This window comes from Hesperophylax consimilis, chromosome 27 (assembly GCF_061612785.1).
Source record: "Hesperophylax consimilis isolate HC1 chromosome 27, BYU_Hcon_1.0, whole genome shotgun sequence".
Classification (NCBI taxonomy): domain Eukaryota; kingdom Metazoa; phylum Arthropoda; class Insecta; order Trichoptera; family Limnephilidae; genus Hesperophylax; species Hesperophylax consimilis.
The window spans coordinates 24610903-24629508 of NC_142862.1; the positions used below are offsets into that span (position 1 = coordinate 24610903).

General features: G+C 35.7%; 1 protein-coding gene across 1 annotated transcript in view; it reads right to left on the reverse strand.

The window, feature by feature from the left end:
- The window catches only part of fra (neogenin protein frazzled), a 255958-nt gene that overhangs the window by 32874 nt on the left and 204478 nt on the right, over window positions 1-18606 (reverse strand). Inside the window, exons 3-12 of the mRNA XM_089647815.1 lie at window positions 17274-17407; window positions 16320-16480; window positions 14962-15113; window positions 14309-14415; window positions 14115-14202; window positions 6715-6856; window positions 4225-4388; window positions 2868-2983; window positions 1577-2276; window positions 676-967 (exon numbers count right to left, since the gene is read on the reverse strand). Coding sequence (XP_089503941.1) covers window positions 676-967; window positions 1577-2276; window positions 2868-2983; window positions 4225-4388; window positions 6715-6856; window positions 14115-14202; window positions 14309-14415; window positions 14962-15113; window positions 16320-16480; window positions 17274-17407 — 2056 coding nt within the window. The remainder of the gene's footprint in view (window positions 1-675; window positions 968-1576; window positions 2277-2867; window positions 2984-4224; window positions 4389-6714; window positions 6857-14114; window positions 14203-14308; window positions 14416-14961; window positions 15114-16319; window positions 16481-17273; window positions 17408-18606) is intronic.

Consider the following 18606-nt stretch of genomic DNA (forward strand, 5'->3'; position numbering starts at 1 on the left):
TCAGCTTTCAACTTATCAATAAACACTATACCTGAGTTGGAGAGATCTTTCATTTATACACCACGATAACTACAATTATATTATTTTAGCCGTAACATTTTCTAGTTCATAAAAAAATTTTGCATGAAGGTTTTCTAAGATCCCTCGAAAATTTTAATTGCTGCAAAAAAGTGGGTTTTGAAAACATACTTTCAATCTTTATTTTCTGAACAAAAAACTCACCAGCTTTCACAATTGGAGAAGGTTGGCCTTCTCCACAAAAGTTCATCAGACCTCAGATTTACCATCCTGCTCTAAATTCAATTCACCTCTTCCTTAATCTGCCTCTGCAATCTGATGATTTTTGGTGTCATGTCATGGCAATCATTCCACATGGCCAACACACCTACACTTAGTTAGCGTTTAAACCCCCATTCTTGTCTATATTTAAATTGTTAACTTTTATGTGATTTTATGGAGTCCCCCAAGGTTCTCTAATGGGAGCACTTTTATTTTTACTTTATATGTATAAAGGGTTTTAATTTTTTGTAAGGAATAAAAGAAGAGTATGAATGAGATCTAGTTCGTCTCTTCCTCAATCTGGCTCTGCAAATCTGTTCTGTCATCTAGCAATCTTTCTACCAGGCCAGCCTTGTTCAATATTGCAATTTTTGCTATCAACAATGTAATAATTACCTCGGCCCACAGCAGCTCATACTTGTCGAGAGTCACCTTGGCCCCCGGAACTGGTTGCGGGGCGGCCCACGACACCTGCAGCGCAGTGGGCCCCGCAGATGTGACTCTGAGGTCGCGCGGCGCCCCCAGGGACAGCTCCTCCGACTGGGTGCTGATCTCCAGCACCTGAGTGCTGAGGCCAGCCCCGTTTCGGTTGTAGGCCAGCGCCCTAAAGTGGTAGGCCGTGTTGGGTTGGAGTGACGGGATGCTCATCTTATAGACGTCGCCTCTTGTGGTATTTGTTATTCGCTCCCTAAAAAATCCAAAATTTATGAAAAAACCATGTAGCAAAAATTACGTCGTTATTTTTTATCTAAAAAAATTCACAAAATAAACATTCTGCGAGACACTTAGGATGTTAGGCTTGTTAGGACATGGAACGTGGACAAAGGAATTGATAAAGCATTGTTTTCTCTTCACATCTTCATCCGGAAACTCGTATTACAAGCGGGAAACTGGTGAATCTGCAACACACAGAGAACCCAAAAATACCACTGTTTTTCAATCTTTTTTTCAGCAAATAAAGGGTTAAAAATACTTGCATTTGACGCATTTTAAAAGACATTAAACAGCTGAGATTAAGCCCAATTTTTCGTAATTTAAACTCGGACTCGATTTACTTGAAAAGAAAAGCTCAAACCAAAAAAGTTATAGTGCAAAATCGACTCCAAAAGTGATGTAGATTCACCAGTTTCTCGCTTGTACTAGGAGTTTCCAGACACCTTGTATAAGCTTTATACATTTTAAAGATTCACATAAAAAAGGGTTCAATTTGTGACTTTGCACATATTGCAGAATTCACAAATAAGCGTAACATTTTTAATGTGTATTAACAACACAAATGTAAAAGTTTACGACTTACCTCACTGATCCCTTCACTTTGTATATGACCGAATAAGCCAAGATGTCACCATTGGTCGTCATGGGCTCTCTCCAACTGAGCGCAACGAACCTGGCCTTCACGATGGGTGCCGTGAACTCCAGCGGCTCCGAAGGGATCTTCCGGCCCGCCACCGACGTCTCCGAATCGTCATCGTCAGCCGAGGCGCCTGCGTTAGTGGGACGAGCGAGGGGATGGTTTGTTAGAGAGGACAGGGAGCCAAATTGCGTCAGATTCAAGATGCTCGAAGGGGTGGACGTGTAAGCTAGCGAGACTTTCCCCAACACGTCGCTTTCACTCAACGATTCATCAAATGCATTAAGCGATAAAGAATCTAAATTGTTATTATAACTAGAACTGTCGGCATTTGACGACATTTCTCGCTTGCCGCCGTTTATTTTTGGCATGTACGGATTGGGGTCATTCGTGTCGCTGCTTTTTAACGATGTCAATATAAACTTTGCATCGAATGGTTGGCCAGACACGTCGTAATTTTGGTGCGACGGTGCCTTATTATTGTGAGCTTGGTCGATGTTGCGCTTTGGAATCTTTTCGCTCTGCGACGTGTCGGGATTGTCGGAAAAGAATTGATTTTCTAACGGTTCGGAATTCGGCATTTTCCGCTTGTAACCTTTTGGATTTTTAATATTTTTTGGCCGTTTTAATGGTGTACTTTCGACTGCTTAACATTTTTGATAGATTTTTAAACAGTGGTAAATTATAATCATATAAGTGGTAATATATGAAAAATAAAACGGATGCAAAATTATATAAACACAAAACAACACCGAATGGGGAGAGGATTGAAATAAAAAGGATTGTGGGATTTGAAGAAAGTAAAGGGTTAAAAAGAAAGAAATAAAACAAAAATTAAAAATAATAAATAAAAACACTATAAAGTCTGTAAATAATTCAGCTTATAACATAATTTTCATCACGAGCTATGGAGCTATATATATTTGTAAAAAAAAAGGTTCGCTCCAAGAATAAAATGAGAGAATTGGCCAGTTATTCACAAACATTGCTCGTCTAAAATGGCAACAGTTCCAAAATGTAATAGAAAATTTCTACTTCATTGATTTTATCATTAAAATATGCTGGCTAAGTTATCTCCCATAGAAAACAGAAACAGAGGGAGACATGGCATGGACATAGACAAGTTTCATGGCAGATTTCCCTTGTTTTTATTATCTATGAATGTAAACGCCCGGATTGCCGAAAATTAAATGAATTTTTAAGGATTAGTATCCTCTACCTCAGCAGACAGACTTACCGTCACTGAGTACGGTGAGCTGAGCAGATGCCTGAATGTTCCCCGCAGGATTGGAGGCAACGCACTGGAAGATGCCAACATCCACAGGCATCAGACCCTGTATCCTCAGGTTGTAACTGGAATAAGATTATTATTATTATTATTAGTTAATGAGAAGACAGCATTCTGTTGAAACGCTCATAACTAATTTCCCAATAAGTTTAATAGTAATGAGTTAATTTAAATTTAACAATAAGTCAATCCTTTCTTCTCTCCAAATGAGAATTCAACTAAGCTTTAAATAGAATTCTCATTGCACATCGACCGGGCAGCCTGATGATGAACACTGCAATGCTGTCCGAAACATTGGCTAAAGAAGGAGGTAGCGCAACACGGCATAATACCCCAAAAACAAATCACTGTAAGAGCTTTAAATTGCTTTATATCAATTTGTAGCATCGATGACATATTGTGGAAGTTTATTCCATGCTTCCACTATTCTATTTGCAAGACAGTGTTTCCTAGGATTAGAAGCAAAAGATGTTTTGTTCATTTGTTCAAGTGTCCATGGAAATTACATTAGTGTTGGTGATGAAGATTTCTTGAAACCAGGGAACTACAATATCCAGTTAATATTTTGAAAGTCACCCTTTATCTTCATTCTTTAAATTTTGGTTCCTATCTTGTTGGGAAATAAGAGCTTCATAGATGCACGCACAGATGGCAGTGCATAGAGCTTGCGTGGAAGTCCGCAAGATGGAGCCAGTGGCCAGTGGGAAGGCTCCCAGAGAAACTTACTGTTTCAGATTCCAATTAGCCAGCTTCTAGTTAGGTCGACTATCGAGTCACCATTATAATATGCGGAGTATTAAATAAATCCCTGATTAATCTAAAAGAACCAATTATTTATAAACTCCTTCCAAGACGGGTTGGAGAACTGTTTGTACGAATACAACATATCTTTATACTTTCATATCTCTTGATATTTTTATGAATCGTCTCTGTATCCTCAATATTATATCTACATCCTTGGCATAACATAAACTTCATATTTGGAAAGCATATTCCAGGAGAGGTTGCACATATGTTTTGTATATTTTTAACATTGTGTTCGGTGTTAGACCAAGAAAGGCATTCCTGATTAAGTATGTTATTGAACTGGCTCTATTGATATACGCGATATGCGGTTCCCATTTCAAGTCTTGTGATTTGGACTCCTAGGCTTGTTGTAACGTCACTGCTTTTAGAGGTTGGTTGGTTGAGGAGGAAGGTGAAAGACAATCAGCATTATTTAGTCAAACAATGGAATTGGCGCTCCGTGGCCATCACATCCAGGGGGCGCTTCATAAACCTAGTTATAATGTAACATTGTACTGACCCCCCGACGAGTGCCATGTCGTGGTTGTTGGGAGTAATGACTTCCCCGTTCTTGAGCCAGCGGACCGTGGGCTCGGGCCGGCCATACACCTGGCACTCCAGCTGCAGGTCCTGGCGCTCCGTGGCCGTCATGTCCAGAGGGCGCTTTATAAATCGCGGCGGAACCTGAACAACAAACAAGTATAAGAGTTAAGAGTGGGTTATAGGGCATAATGGTGATTTGCTGGAAAACAGCTCCCTAAAACGGCTTAATACTACCTTTCGTATGTCATTCTCAGACTTCATATTTTTTTATACCAATTAATGGACTATTATTTTTCAGTCTGCCTATTTTTTTTTGTAGTTGTTGTAGGCATTCGACTATAAAAAATAAAAACATTGATACACCATACAACCCACTTTTAAAACTTCGATCCATGATTATCGCATTAAAAACGCTTTTACACAATATTTTTAATTTAAAATATGTATATAATACACACATCTGTAGAAGTACGGCCTCTTATTATCGTTATGATATCTGTGGATATTAACAATTAAATAAATACTTCATCTTGCACCAAATTTTCAAGACATTTCACAGTATTTTACTTATTACGGGTGAGAAGCCCCCGTGAACGGTACTGAAGCTATCGCTCCCTGTTTCACGGCGTATATATTTCGAAAATGCCATCAAAATGTTTCATTAATGGGTCTAAAAGTAGAATACCGACTCACTTAAAGAATTGCAATAATCTAATGAAGCTACAAAAACAGTAATTACTCACAAATTCTCTTTTTTCATGTAAATTTGACGTATTGTATTTTTTCAAGTGTCATATTTTAAAATACAACATTATATTGCGTTCCTTTTCCTAACGGTTAGCACTAACGTCATGTTGTTTACTGGCGGCATCTTTATGCAAGTGTGTGTGAGAGAATTCATTGTCTTTACGCGCTCTGACCAAGTGGGAGAGTGAATGTTTTTTCATAGGGCACGTTTGGTAATTGAACCAAAAATTAGCAATATTATTTTTCTCTTTGTAGATCAATATTATGATTTATCCATGGCAGCCGGAAAAAATACTCCAAACAAGGTATGCTTCAAGTAACGAATAAATGAAAAAAGATTATTGTTTAGTTGTACTAAATAACACAGAATAATTTAACAAATTTATAAATAAAAAAATAAAATTTCTTTTATTTCTCGAGGTCAATTTATTAATGATGTTATTAATATGTATAGATATTCTATCAAATATAAAATTAAGAAATTCACCAAATAAATCCACCTTCGATTTTCTCGAAAACGAAAGCTCAAATAAAAAAAGTCATAACCCAAAATTGTCAATAAATGAAAGGTTATTCACAAGTTATCCCTTTATAGGACAACTTTTTTTAAACGATACGCCCTTAATGGTTTTATTTATGTATTCTATATTCATTTTGATGAACAGAAAAAAACTTTTTTTTGCTTAGCTTTTTTGAAATTTTCGATTTTCCAGCGGGTTTTTTTCTGACCGGTGTCCATTTAAAAAAAATGATATAAAATTATTGTTTTCATTACAAAACGACAGGTTGGTAAGGAAAATGTACTTTTATTTATTTGCGTTACAGGGGAATAACTGCTTTGATAATGTTATAGAGAAACTGACCAGGACGCGATTTTCGTAAATTTACTCAACATGTGCGAACTTTGGGCGGTTGGTTCGATTCAAGACCTCTGTGCGTTACCTCAGAATGATTACAACCCAAGGGCTTATAACTTGTAAACATAAAGAAATATAAACCTTAATGTTGCAGGTCTCAAAACTATCCGTTTTTAGCTTATGACCTATAAAGGGTTTTACCGTTTATACCACGAGTTTCCGAACACCGTGTAAAGCAAACTATATGTATCGGAAATGTTCCTCAACACTAATGACAACAGAAAGTGAATGATGAAACATTTATAAAAAATGTCAAATTAAATGCTTTACCAAAATAGTAGGTTATGCAAATAAGTCATACCTTTTTACTAAGTTGTTTGTTTTACTTAATATTTCACATTCATATTATACGATCATTGCTTTGCGACAAACGCACATGTGATGTTATATTTTAACATGTTCATTAATGTACAACTACCGCCCTCTAGTGACAAAAAAATGAAGACATTTTGACAGTTTGCGAAATTTCGCTATCATATAACAAGCGCTTAAATAACGGTTTCAATTATAGTGCTATGTGGGGAAAATGCTCAAAAAAGGAAGAGGCAGTAATATGACGATCTACGTAAAACAGTTCCAAGACAAAATAGAACAATAACAAAACACAAACAAACAATAAACCTAACCTAACCTATTCTCATGTCATGTTTTGTAGCATAATAAACAACTGATAATATCCGTTGAATTTGATATCTGTTGGTGTCAAATTGTCGGCAACACATTATCGAACGATAAATGTTAATGAATGAATACTTTTGTGACTTGGTTGTAAGGATACTTTTGAGAATTAGAAACAACTTTACCTGAACGTCGAGTATAGCGGTGGCATCCAATGAATCTTCTCTATTGTCCGCCCGACACTGGTACGTCCCAGCATCAGATTCTTTCACAGAGCTGATGTACAATACTCCTGAGCCGAGGAGAGTGAACCTGCTATCCAGGTGACTAGAAAAGCAATATCAAATTAGTAAACACATAAAGACATCATAATCATGGGGGGGGGAAGATCCAAAGGGGCGTCGGTAGGCAATGAAAAACAATAAGGGGACAGCGAGGGCAATAAGAAGGCGTAGGTCAAATTCAGTAGTGCACAACGTGCCTAGACTCGAGCTTCATGCTTTGTATACCGATGTGTATATCTTATCTTAATTTTACACACTCAGTTACTGTACCGCCGTCTAGCTTGCTAGAACTGAGCATTTTACAAGTCACCAGGGTTCAATTGTTGTTTTAGGACATTTCTATTAACCCTCCGTGTATTCCAGCAACTGTCGCATGTGTTTCTGTTTATTTCGTTCGGCCATGTTTTTTGTATATTTAATTATATAACTTATTTAAGTTTACAAAATGGGGTCTTCTCGCATGCGTTTAACATGACACCTCAATTTAAAACAAAAAAAAAATTTTACAAAAGATCGACAGCTGTGTTTGTTTGATTTATTACGAAATACCTGTTTTAATTTTATGCATATTTTGTATGAATGCTCAATAATCCGTCACTTTCACTGTTTTGTATGAATGCCCAATAATCCGTCGCTTTCACTATTTTGTAAGAATGCTCAATAATCCGCCACGTTCACTAATTTGTATGAATGCTCAATAATCCGTCGCTTTCACTGTTTTGTATGAATGCTCAATAATCCGCCACATTTACTATTTTGTATGAATGCTCAATAATCCGTCGCTTTCACTGTTTTGTATGAATGCTCAATAATCCTCCGCTTTCACTATTTTGTATGAATGAACTATAATCCGTAGCTTTCACTATTTGGTATGAATGCTCAATAATCCGCCACTTTTAATATTTTGAATGAATGCTCAATAATCCGCCACTTTTACTATTTTGTATGAATTCTCAATAATCCGTCTCTTTCACTGTTTTGTATGAATGCTCAGTAATGCGTAGGTTTCACTATTTTGTATGAATGCTCAATAATCCGCCACTTTCACTATTTTGTATGAATGCTCAATAATCAACCGCTTTCACTATTTTGTATGAATTCTCAATAATCCGAAGCTTTCACTATTTTGTATGAATGCTCAATAATCCGCCACTTTCACTATTTTGTATGAATCTGTCGCTTTCACTGTTTTGTATGAATGCTCAATAATCCGCCGCTTTCACTGTTTTGTAATCCGTAGGTTTCACTATTTTGTATGAATGCTCAATAATCCGCCGCTTTCACTATTTTGTATGAATGCTCAATAATCCTCCGCTTTCACTATTTTGTATGAATGCTCAATAATCCTCCGCTTTCACTATTTTGTATGAATGAACTATAATCCGTAGCTTTCACTATTTGGTATGAATGCTCAATAATCCGCCACTTTCACTATTTTGTATGAATGCTCAATAATCAACCGCTTTCACTATTTTGTATGAATTCTCAATAATCCGAAGCTTTCACTATTTTGTATGAATGCTCAATAATCCGCCACTTTCACTATTTTGTATGAATCTGTCGCTTTCACTGTTTTGTATGAATGCTCAATAATCCGCCGCTTTCACTGTTTTGTATGAATGCTCAATAATCCTCTGCATTCACTATTTTGTATGAATGAACAATAATCCGCCACTTTCACTATTTTGTCTGAATGCTCAATAATCCGTCGCTTTCACTGTTTTGTATGAATGCTCCACAATCCGTCGCTTTCACTATTTTGTATGAATGCTCCACAATCCGTCGCTTTCACTATTTTGTATGAATGCTCAATAATCCGCCACTTTCACTATTTTGTATGAATCTGTCGCTTTCACTGTTTTGTATGAATGCTCAGTAATCCGTAGGATTCACTATTTTGTATGAATGCTCAACAATCCGCCACTTTCACTATTTTGTATGAATGCTCAATAATCCGTCACTTTTTCTGTTTTGTATGAATGCTCAGTAATCCGTAGGTTTCACTATTTTGTATGAAGGAACTATAATCCGTAGCTTTCACTATTTTGTATGAATGCTCAATAATCCGCCACTTTTACTATTTTGTATGAATTCTCAATAATCCGTCGCTTTCACTGTTTTGTATGAATGCTCAGTAATCCGTAGGTTTCACTATTTTGTATGAATTCTCAATAATCCGCCACTTTCACTATTTTGTATGAATGCTCAATAATCAACCGCTTTCACTATTTTGTATGAATTCTCAATAATCCGAAGCTTTCACTATTTTGTATGAATGAACAATAATCCGCCACTTTCACTGTTTAGTATGAATGCTCAATAATCCGCCGATTTCACTGTTTTGTATGAATGCTCAATAATCCTCTGCATTCACTATTTTGGATGAATGAACAATAATCCGCCACTTTCACTATTTTGTATGAATTTTCAATAATCCGTGGCGTTCACTGTTTTGTATGAATGCTCAGTAATCCGTAGGTTTCACTATTTTGTATGAATGCTCAATAATCCGTCGCTTTCACTGTTTTGTATGAATGCTCAATAATCCGCCGCTTTCACTATTTTGTATGAATGCTCAATAATCCTCCACTTTAACTATTTTGTATGAATGAACTATAATCCGCCACTTTCACTATTTTGTATGAATGCTCAATAATCCTCCGCTGTAACTATTTTGTATGAATGAACTATAATCCGCCACTTTCACTATTTTGTATGAATGCTCAATAATCCGCCACTTTCACTATTTTGTATGAATCTGTCGCTTTCACTGTTTTGTATGAATACTCAATAATCCGTCGCTTTCACTGTTTTGTATGAATGCTCAATAATCCGCCGCTTTCACTATTTTGTATGAATGCTCAATAATCCTCCACTTTAACTATTATGTATGAATGAACTATAATCCGCCACTTTCACTATTTTGTATGAATGCTCAATAATCCGCCACTTTCACTATTTTGTATGAATCTGTCGCTTTCACTGTTTTGTATGAATACTCAATAATCCGTCGCTTTCACTGTTTTGTATGAATGCTCAATAATCCGCCGCTTTCACTATTTTGTATGAATGCTCAATAATCCTCCACTTTAACTATTATGTATGAATGAACTATAATCCGCCACTTTCACTATTTTGTATGAATGCTCAATAATCCTCCGCTGTAACTATTTTGTATGAATGAACTATAATCCGCCACTTTCACTATTTTGTATGAATGCTCAATAATCCGTCACTTTTTCTGTTTTGTATGAATGCTCAGTAATCCGTAGGTTTCACTATTTTGTATGAAGGAACTATAATCCGTAGCTTTCACTATTTTGTATGAATGCTCAATAATCCGCCACTTTTACTATTTTGTATGAATGCTCAACAATCCGTCGCTTTCACTATTTTGTATGAATGCTCAATAATCTGTCGCTTTCACTGTTTTGTATGAATCTGTCGCTTTTTGTATTGCTCAATAATCCGCCGCTTTCACTATTTTGTATGAATGCTCAATAATCGGCCGCAGTTTCACTATTTTATATGAAAGCTCAATAATCCGAAGCTTTCACTATTTTGTATGAATGCTCAATAATCCGCCACTTTCACTATTTTGTATGAATCTGTCGCTTTCACTGTTTTGTATGAATGCTCAAGAATCCGCCGCTTTCACTGTTTTGTATGAATGCTCAATAATCCTCTGCATTCACTATTTTGTATGAATGAACAATAATCCGCCACTTTCACTATTTTGTATGAATGCTCAATAATCCGTGGCTTTCACCGTTTTGCATGAATGCTCAGTAATCCGTAGGTTTCACTATTTTGTGTGAATGCTCAATAATCCGTCGCTTTCACTGTTTTGTATGAATGCTCCACAATCCGTCGCTTTCACTATTTTGTATGAATGCTCCACAATCCGTCGCTTTCACTATTTTGTATGAATGCTCAATAATCCGCCACTTTCACTATTTTGTATGAATCTGTCGCTTTCACTGTTTCGTATGAATGCTCAATAATCTGCCGCTTTCACTGTTTTGTATGAATGCACTTTTTTTGTACTTTTTCTGTTTTGTATGAATGCTCAGTAATCCGTAGGTTTCACTATTTTGTATTATACTCAATAATCCGCCACTTTCACTATTTTGTATGAATGAACTTTAATCCGCCACTTTCACTATTTTGTTTGATTGCTCAATAATCTGTCGCTTTCACTATTTTTAATGAATGCTCAATAATCCGCCACTTTCACTATTTTGTATGAATGCTCAATAATCCGTCGCTTTCACTGTTTTGTATGAATGCTCAATAATCCGCCGCTTTCACTATTTTGTATGAATGCTCAATAATCCTCCGCTTTAACTATTATGTATGAATGAACTATAATCCGCCACTTTCACTATTTTGTATGAATGCTCAATAATCCGTCACTTTTTCTGTTTTGTATGAATGCTCAGTAATCCTCCGCTTTAACTATTTTGTATGAATGAACTATAATCCGCCACTTTCACTATTTTGTATGAATGCTCAATAATCCGTCACTTTTTCTGTTTTGTATGAATGCTCAGTAATCCGTAGGTTTCACTATTTTGTATGAAGGAACTATAATCCGTAGCTTTCACTATTTTGTATGAATGCTCAATAATCCGCCACTTTTACTATTTTGTGTGAATGCTCAACAATCCGTCGCTTTCACTATTTTGTATGAATGCTCAATAATCTGTCGCTTTCACTGTTTTGTATGAATCTGTCGCTTTTTGTATTGCTCAATAATCCGCCACTTTCACTATTTTGTATGAATGCTCAATAATCCGTCGCTTTCACTGTTTTGTATGAATGCTCCACAATACGTCGCTTTCACTATTTTGTATGAATGCTCCACAATCCGTCGCTTTCACTATTTTGTATGAATGCTCAATAATCCGCCACTTTCACTATTTTGTATGAATCTGTCGCTTTCACTGTTTTGTATGAATGCTCAAGAATCCGTCGCTTTGACTGTTTTGTATGAATGCTCAATAATCCTCTGCATTCACTATTTTGTATGAATGAACAATAATCCGCCACTTTCACTATTTTGTATGAATGCTCAATAATCCGTGGCTTTCACCGTTTTGCATGAATGCTCAGTAATCCGTAGGTTTCACTATTTTGTATGAATGCTCAATAATCCGTCGCTTTCACTGTTTTGTATGAATGCTCCACAATCCGTCGCTTTCACTATTTTGTATGAATGCTCCACAATCCGTCGCTTTCACTATTTTGTATGAATGCTCAATAATCCGCCACTTTCACTATTTTGTATGAATCTGTCGCTTTCACTGTTTCGTATGAATGCTCAATAATCCGCCGCTTTCACTGTTTTGTATGAATGCACTTTTTTTGTACTTTTTCTGTTTTGTATGAATGCTCAATAATCCGCCACTTTCACTATTTTGTATGAATCTGTCGCTTTCACTGTTTTGTATGAATGCTCAATAATCCGCCGCTTTCACTATTTTGTAGGAATGCTCAATAATCTGCCGCTTTCACTATTTTATTGTATACTTTTCCGGTTTTAGGGGTGGCGGTTTAGTGACAGAGTACTGAATAATGAAAAGAGTGTGATAAGCTTTGGGAAATAAGTTTAGGAAAATCAGCACTAAAACATATCACTTTGGTTCGACAAGGTTCTAACTTCGCCTTATCTTGTTCTGAGATATGAGGTGTCAAAGTTTGCAAAGAAGATTTCTCATAATCTAATTACCGATTTCTGATTTTGAGGTTGAATCTTGTGTTCAGTATTGTAGTTTAACATATTTCAAAGGAAAAAAATTGAATAGGATGTATACTTACCATTTTAGAACATACCTAAATGTGCACAAAGAACCACATGTAACCAGCTAGGGCATAATAATTTATTGCATAAGGTTTAACTTCATTTCCCTAATTCTAATTAAATATTTTCCTTTAAAATATGTCAAACTAAAATACTTCATAAATAAAAATCAGAAAATGTTAAATAGATTATGTGAAATCGTTTTTGCAAGCTTTGACACATCACCTTAGCGTTGACTACCATAATACGGGCATGAGCCTAGTACTTTATTCATGAAAAAATTATTGTAATCAATTAAATATTTATGAATAAAGAAACAATAAAAAAAAAACTTATTTCACCATTCACTACTGTATACTCGTACCATAATGTTACTGTTAAAAAACTATATTACATCGATTTAATTCTACTCCCGATTTAATTCTACTCCGTATTTCATTGCGGTGCAGAGATATTGTTTTCCTAGTATGCCTCTACCGTTCAAATCACTCTCTAAACACTCCCGGCACTAATTAGAACAAACTATGAAATTTTCAGCGATATCGGTTGACTATTTGTACAAAGGTTCAAAAGTGATGTTAGAACCTTGTAAAATGAATGGAAGCTTTAGAAACTTGATGTTAGAACTTCATCATACAAGTATCTACGAAAATAAATCACAGATTGAAAGTTATTTTGGTTATAGAAATGAGCAAAAGAAACAGTTTTGCATTCAAAGGTCATTTTTGAAAAAAAAAATCAGTTAGAACCCTGTGCAACTAAGATAACAATTAGTCAAATATTATCTTTTTTTTTAAATTATTTTTAGTTTTTTCCGTTAAATTACATCTAAGCAGTTTGTCAACAGGATGTACTTGTTCAATTACAATGTAAATATGTATACATAATATTATTACTAATTAAATTTACAAAATTGTGAATAATCAAGTAGATAGTAACATAGTCCATCAAATCAAGTTTAACGCCAGGCCCAAATTCACTAGAAACCTTAACACATTTTGGACAGGAATTTTTTACCAATAACACTGGTTATTTTAATCCTACGTCTGGAATGTCTCGATCATACAACGATATTGCTAAAACACATGCTTGCAGAGATATTTTCGTAAATAATATAACTTGTTTCATGACATATCTCCATGTTTTCTATTTTCTAAAAAAAAAAAAAAATTAAAATCAAATATTGTTTGTTGATTTTTGATGGTTTGATATTTTCTATTATATACCTAATTTAAACATATTTTCAAAATTATTATGTCTTGTAATTTCTTTAATTTTTAAGCTTTGTATAAAAAAATAATGATATTGTTTTGATAGTGAATGTGCAAATGTGATTGCTGCAGACACATTAGTCTAGGGACATTTATATTTGTTTATAAATTTATTTTCTACTATACAAGAATGTACTTTAAATGTCCTGTTTGTGTCTCAACTAAAAAAAAAAAAAATAAAAAAAAATAATAGTAGTTCAGAAAATATAATTAATGATTATTTTTACTTGAGGTCGATTGCCACTCCGTTGTTCAGCCAAGTAATATCAGGTCTCGGGTTTCCGGAGGCTGCACAATCCATCGTAACCGGTGATCCTGACGAAATAAACATTTATTATATGTATTTTATGTTAAGTTATTAACGGTAACAATAATTAGAAGAATAAGGGTCGACGTTGAAAAAATTGTACGCATGCGATACCTTCAGTGACAGTCAGTGACCGTGGCTCGGCGATGAACTTGGGAGCCGTTACAGTCTCGGCCAGGGTCATGTCCATGTTGATCGTAAGCTGGGCCTTATTGCTGAGTCTGGAATAATAACGACAAATAAATAATCGTTACATACTTATTCAATACAAAATGGGGAAAAAGTTGTCAGCTTTAAGTTATAAGTAAAATGATTGTAAGCAAAATGATTGTAGGCAAATAATAAGCCAATGATCGTAAGCAAAATGATTGTAGGCAAATAATAAGCCAATGATCATATACAAAATGATCATAAGCAAAACGATCGTAGGCAAATAATCAGCCAATGATCGTAAGCAAAATGATCGTAGGCAAATAATAAATTTGGAGTAAATCTCCTTCGCTCAAGTGGAAAGCATTGTGTGTTAATTAAATTGAATGACTGAATCACAAACTGAACACCCGTAAATCTCTTTCGCTCGAGTGAAAAACATTGCTGTGTCAGATAGAACCTTGTTTATTCCAAGGGCACGTTATGTATAAGGAACTGAAGGGAGAAGGCAGTAAACCGGAAGGAGTGAAGAACTATCTTAGAGGGATACAACAGGACTGATAAAGTTTGAAATTAAGATATTAATATTGATTTCTCTATTTCATTTAGTGTCTCACCTGTAACCAGGGGCCGCCAGCCGGGACACGTTGCACCTGTAGGCCCCCCGGTCCTGAGCCCCCACGGGGTCTATCTCCAGTGCCCCCGTCGGCAGCACCGTCATGCGGGTCTCGTCCAGCCGAATGGGGGCTTCGTTTTTCAACCACTGGATCTGAAACAGAACACGAGAAAATTTTATAATAGGAATAAGGGGCCGTACAAGTATTATGTAAGCACTATAGGGGGGCAGGGGGGTCTTTACTTTGCTTATAAAAGTTTTGATGACATGGGGGGTGGGGGGGTCGAGATAGTGATTACGTCAGCACTGCTCAGCAGTAGTTATTTTTTTTTACACATTGGCAACCCACACATTGTCTATGTTTGAAAACCGAATTCATATTCAGGGATTCCCACAAATAATTAATATGTTTAGGAACTCGCTTAAAAAACAGAATACATTAACAGAAAAATGCATATAGGTACCAATTTTTACGTAAGCATGGGAGGGGGGGGGGGGGGGGGTAAGAGCTTTGCTTTCCTTTGGTGACAAGGGGGAAGAGGGGGTAAATAATTGTAATAAATCTGCTTACGTAATACTTGAACGGCCCCTAGTAAGAAATAAGAAAGATTCCAAGATACAACCGAAACATTCTCTGATTTTTCTGTTTTACATCTCTTGTTTGAGAGTAGTTAATATTGTCTTCAATGATTAAATATTACAAATATTAGGTTTTACTCAATAAGTTATTCCACTACAAAAGAATTGAATAAATATATACTTCTTCAATAATTGCAATATCACTTTGTGGAGTCATTTTAAATTATGAAAATAACCCACTTTGTTTGGTATTCTTGTATCCTGATGATTGATGAGCACTTTTGGTTTTGAAACATGTTGATAATTTTTATTATATGATAATAATAGTTTATCCCAGTAGGTACGCACGCATAGGTAGTGCAATGCATACATTCTACCTTTCAAAGAAAAACTATCAATAAAAAATAGTGTTGTAAACAAAATTTGCTAATTTTCATAATAAATAAACAGAAAATAGAGATGGTTCATCTGAAATAGACTGTCACTGCGGTTTCCAGCAGGAACTGACAGCCAATTTCAGGTATCTAACATCTCTATTTCTGTGTCAAAATTTATATATCTATGGTCACTCGCCACGTACATCACGGGTGCCGCAATGAAATGATTGAATCTTTTTTGAAATAGCGACCTGACCATTGGCGGTTCGGGATCCAGGACTAGTTTGTGTGGGTTAAAATTTTTATTGTCGCCATATTCCCCTAACTGCCCGGAGCCAGTGGAACTATGACATCCCCAATCAGGGTCATGTTGTGAGACTGAAGTCCAAATCCAAGAGAATACCTTGATGTCCAGTGGCCCCGGCGGCTGGGCATGATGCTGCCTGCCCAGAGCCGAGGGTTTGGTGTAGGACGGGATCCGGCCCCTCACGGAGCAGGCGAAGAAGGCCGACTCTCCCGGGTAGACTGTCAGGTCCTGGGGCTCGGCGTCGAACGTGGGGAGACCTGGAAATTAAACAAACACAAATAATGTTATGATACTAACGTTATCTAAAAAGATTCTACAAACAGCTTCTTCCGAACAACTGTTGCAATAAATCTATTGATAGCCCATTTCTCTTGGAGTGATATGGCCAATTAGGCCAGAACCAAAAGGTACGAAGCCAGTGGTGACATTGGTTTCCATTCAAATATATCAGTGGCTGAGTTGGCATTGCATTTGGATCGTACGTTCAATTCCTCTACTGGCTAAGTCCTCCATCAGGTCACATCTAACATTTTCCACTTTCTATGTTGGTAGTAGAAGATTTTCAATTATTGTCAAGTTATTCGTAACCCGGGAATGAATATCTTTCTTAAAAAAATTCCAATGTTTTTTTTTTATTCTATGCTTTAGAAAAAGTCAGGCTTTTGATAGATAGATGGTTGGCAAATGAATTTGAATCCTGCAGTGGGTACAGCCATCCAGTACAATTAAGTGTCGCTTAATGAAAACATCAATAGTCCAGTAGATAAATTCCCTGCATTTGCTGTGAGATATTGTAGTAAAGCGTGTAGGTAGGTTTTGTAGAGATGTTTATTGGGGAACTGACAATGGTAAGAGAGAAGTTAAGCATATCTTTAATCCCTGAAAGCATTCTGTCTAGCTTGCACTCATCCTCTTTTACGCACACATTACACTTTAACTTGACTGCTTAACTGACGGAGGAAAGGTTCTTTTGGGACTGGTCTACAATGTTATTCAAAACACAGCGATTATGATATAACTAATTATGATTAATATTGAATATTAATTTACTGGGTAGTGTGACGGTGGCGACTCTGGAGACGATAGTGCCCACACCCTCGGCGCTGATGAGGCACTGGTAGTCTCCTGGCTGCGCACCGGTGCCCAGGTCTGTCAGCTCCAGTGTGCCATTGTCCAATATTTTCCTGAAAAAATTTACATTATTATTGTTATATTATATTACTAGATTTACCCCGTCACGCATTGCTGTGGCTCAGTCTGTCTGTGCAGATAGAGAAACAATAGCGCAAATTGCTTTTACATCCAACAGATAGCGCTGTTTTAAAAAAAAAGCCTGTTTGACCAACAGCTGTTTTTTTTTTCAAAAAAAAAAAATTTCCTTTCACAGGTGGCATCTATGTAATATAGGTAGATAAAAACACACGCTTATTCGAATGCAACATTGTGTTAAAATTTCAAAGCAATCGGTGAAGGATTTCTTACTTTTGACTTTACCTCTAATGAGACATATTAAAAATTTAAATAATGAAATTTATATAAATCAAAAAATCGCTAATCTTTGATAAATAAGAAAAACATTTATTTTATGGAGCTTATTCTGGTGGTGATTGAAGATGTCATATTAAGACAAGATGTCATATTTTAAAATAAGACAGGATATAACATTAAATGAGTTCAATACAGAATTAAATAAAACAATTAAAAAATATTTTATTTATTAATTTTATTTTAGTAATTTGTACATTTAAGTTTACAAATGACTAATTAATACATATAAATATACTATGTTTTTTCTTGCTTGATGTGGCTCCTACACAACATCTTGAACTTTCCAATTATTCCAATCCATAATACGGGCGTGTGTCTAGTGTGGTAGTCGAAAAGCATGTAAAAACTGTACACATTAATATTTCATGAATAAAGGAAAAAAAAAAAAAAAAAAAAAAAAATTGGGGCAGACTTTAGGTTTTCCGGCAGCGCGTTATACATAGTATTTCATCCCTTTATATAATATACTATTCCGAGTATTCGCCTTGTCCTTTTTTGGTAGCCTGATTTCATTGCACGTCCTAGTTTTATGTTTGTGTATGTCCTTGTTGTATACAATTTTATTTGAAAAATATTTGGGTAGCAGGTTGTTTACTATTTTGTGTAAAAATATCATCGTGTTCAAGGTCAACATCTGTTTCACCGTTAGCCAATTTAGTTCGTTTAACATTTTATTTATTTTTGAATATCTATTTCGTCTGAGTATTGTTCTCATTGCCCTATTTTGGAGAATTTGAAATTTATTTTGCTCTCGATCGTTACATAGGAAAAGGATAGTTGAGCAATAATTAAAATGTGGAGCAATAGTGGAGTTATAAATGGTGATTGCAGTTTT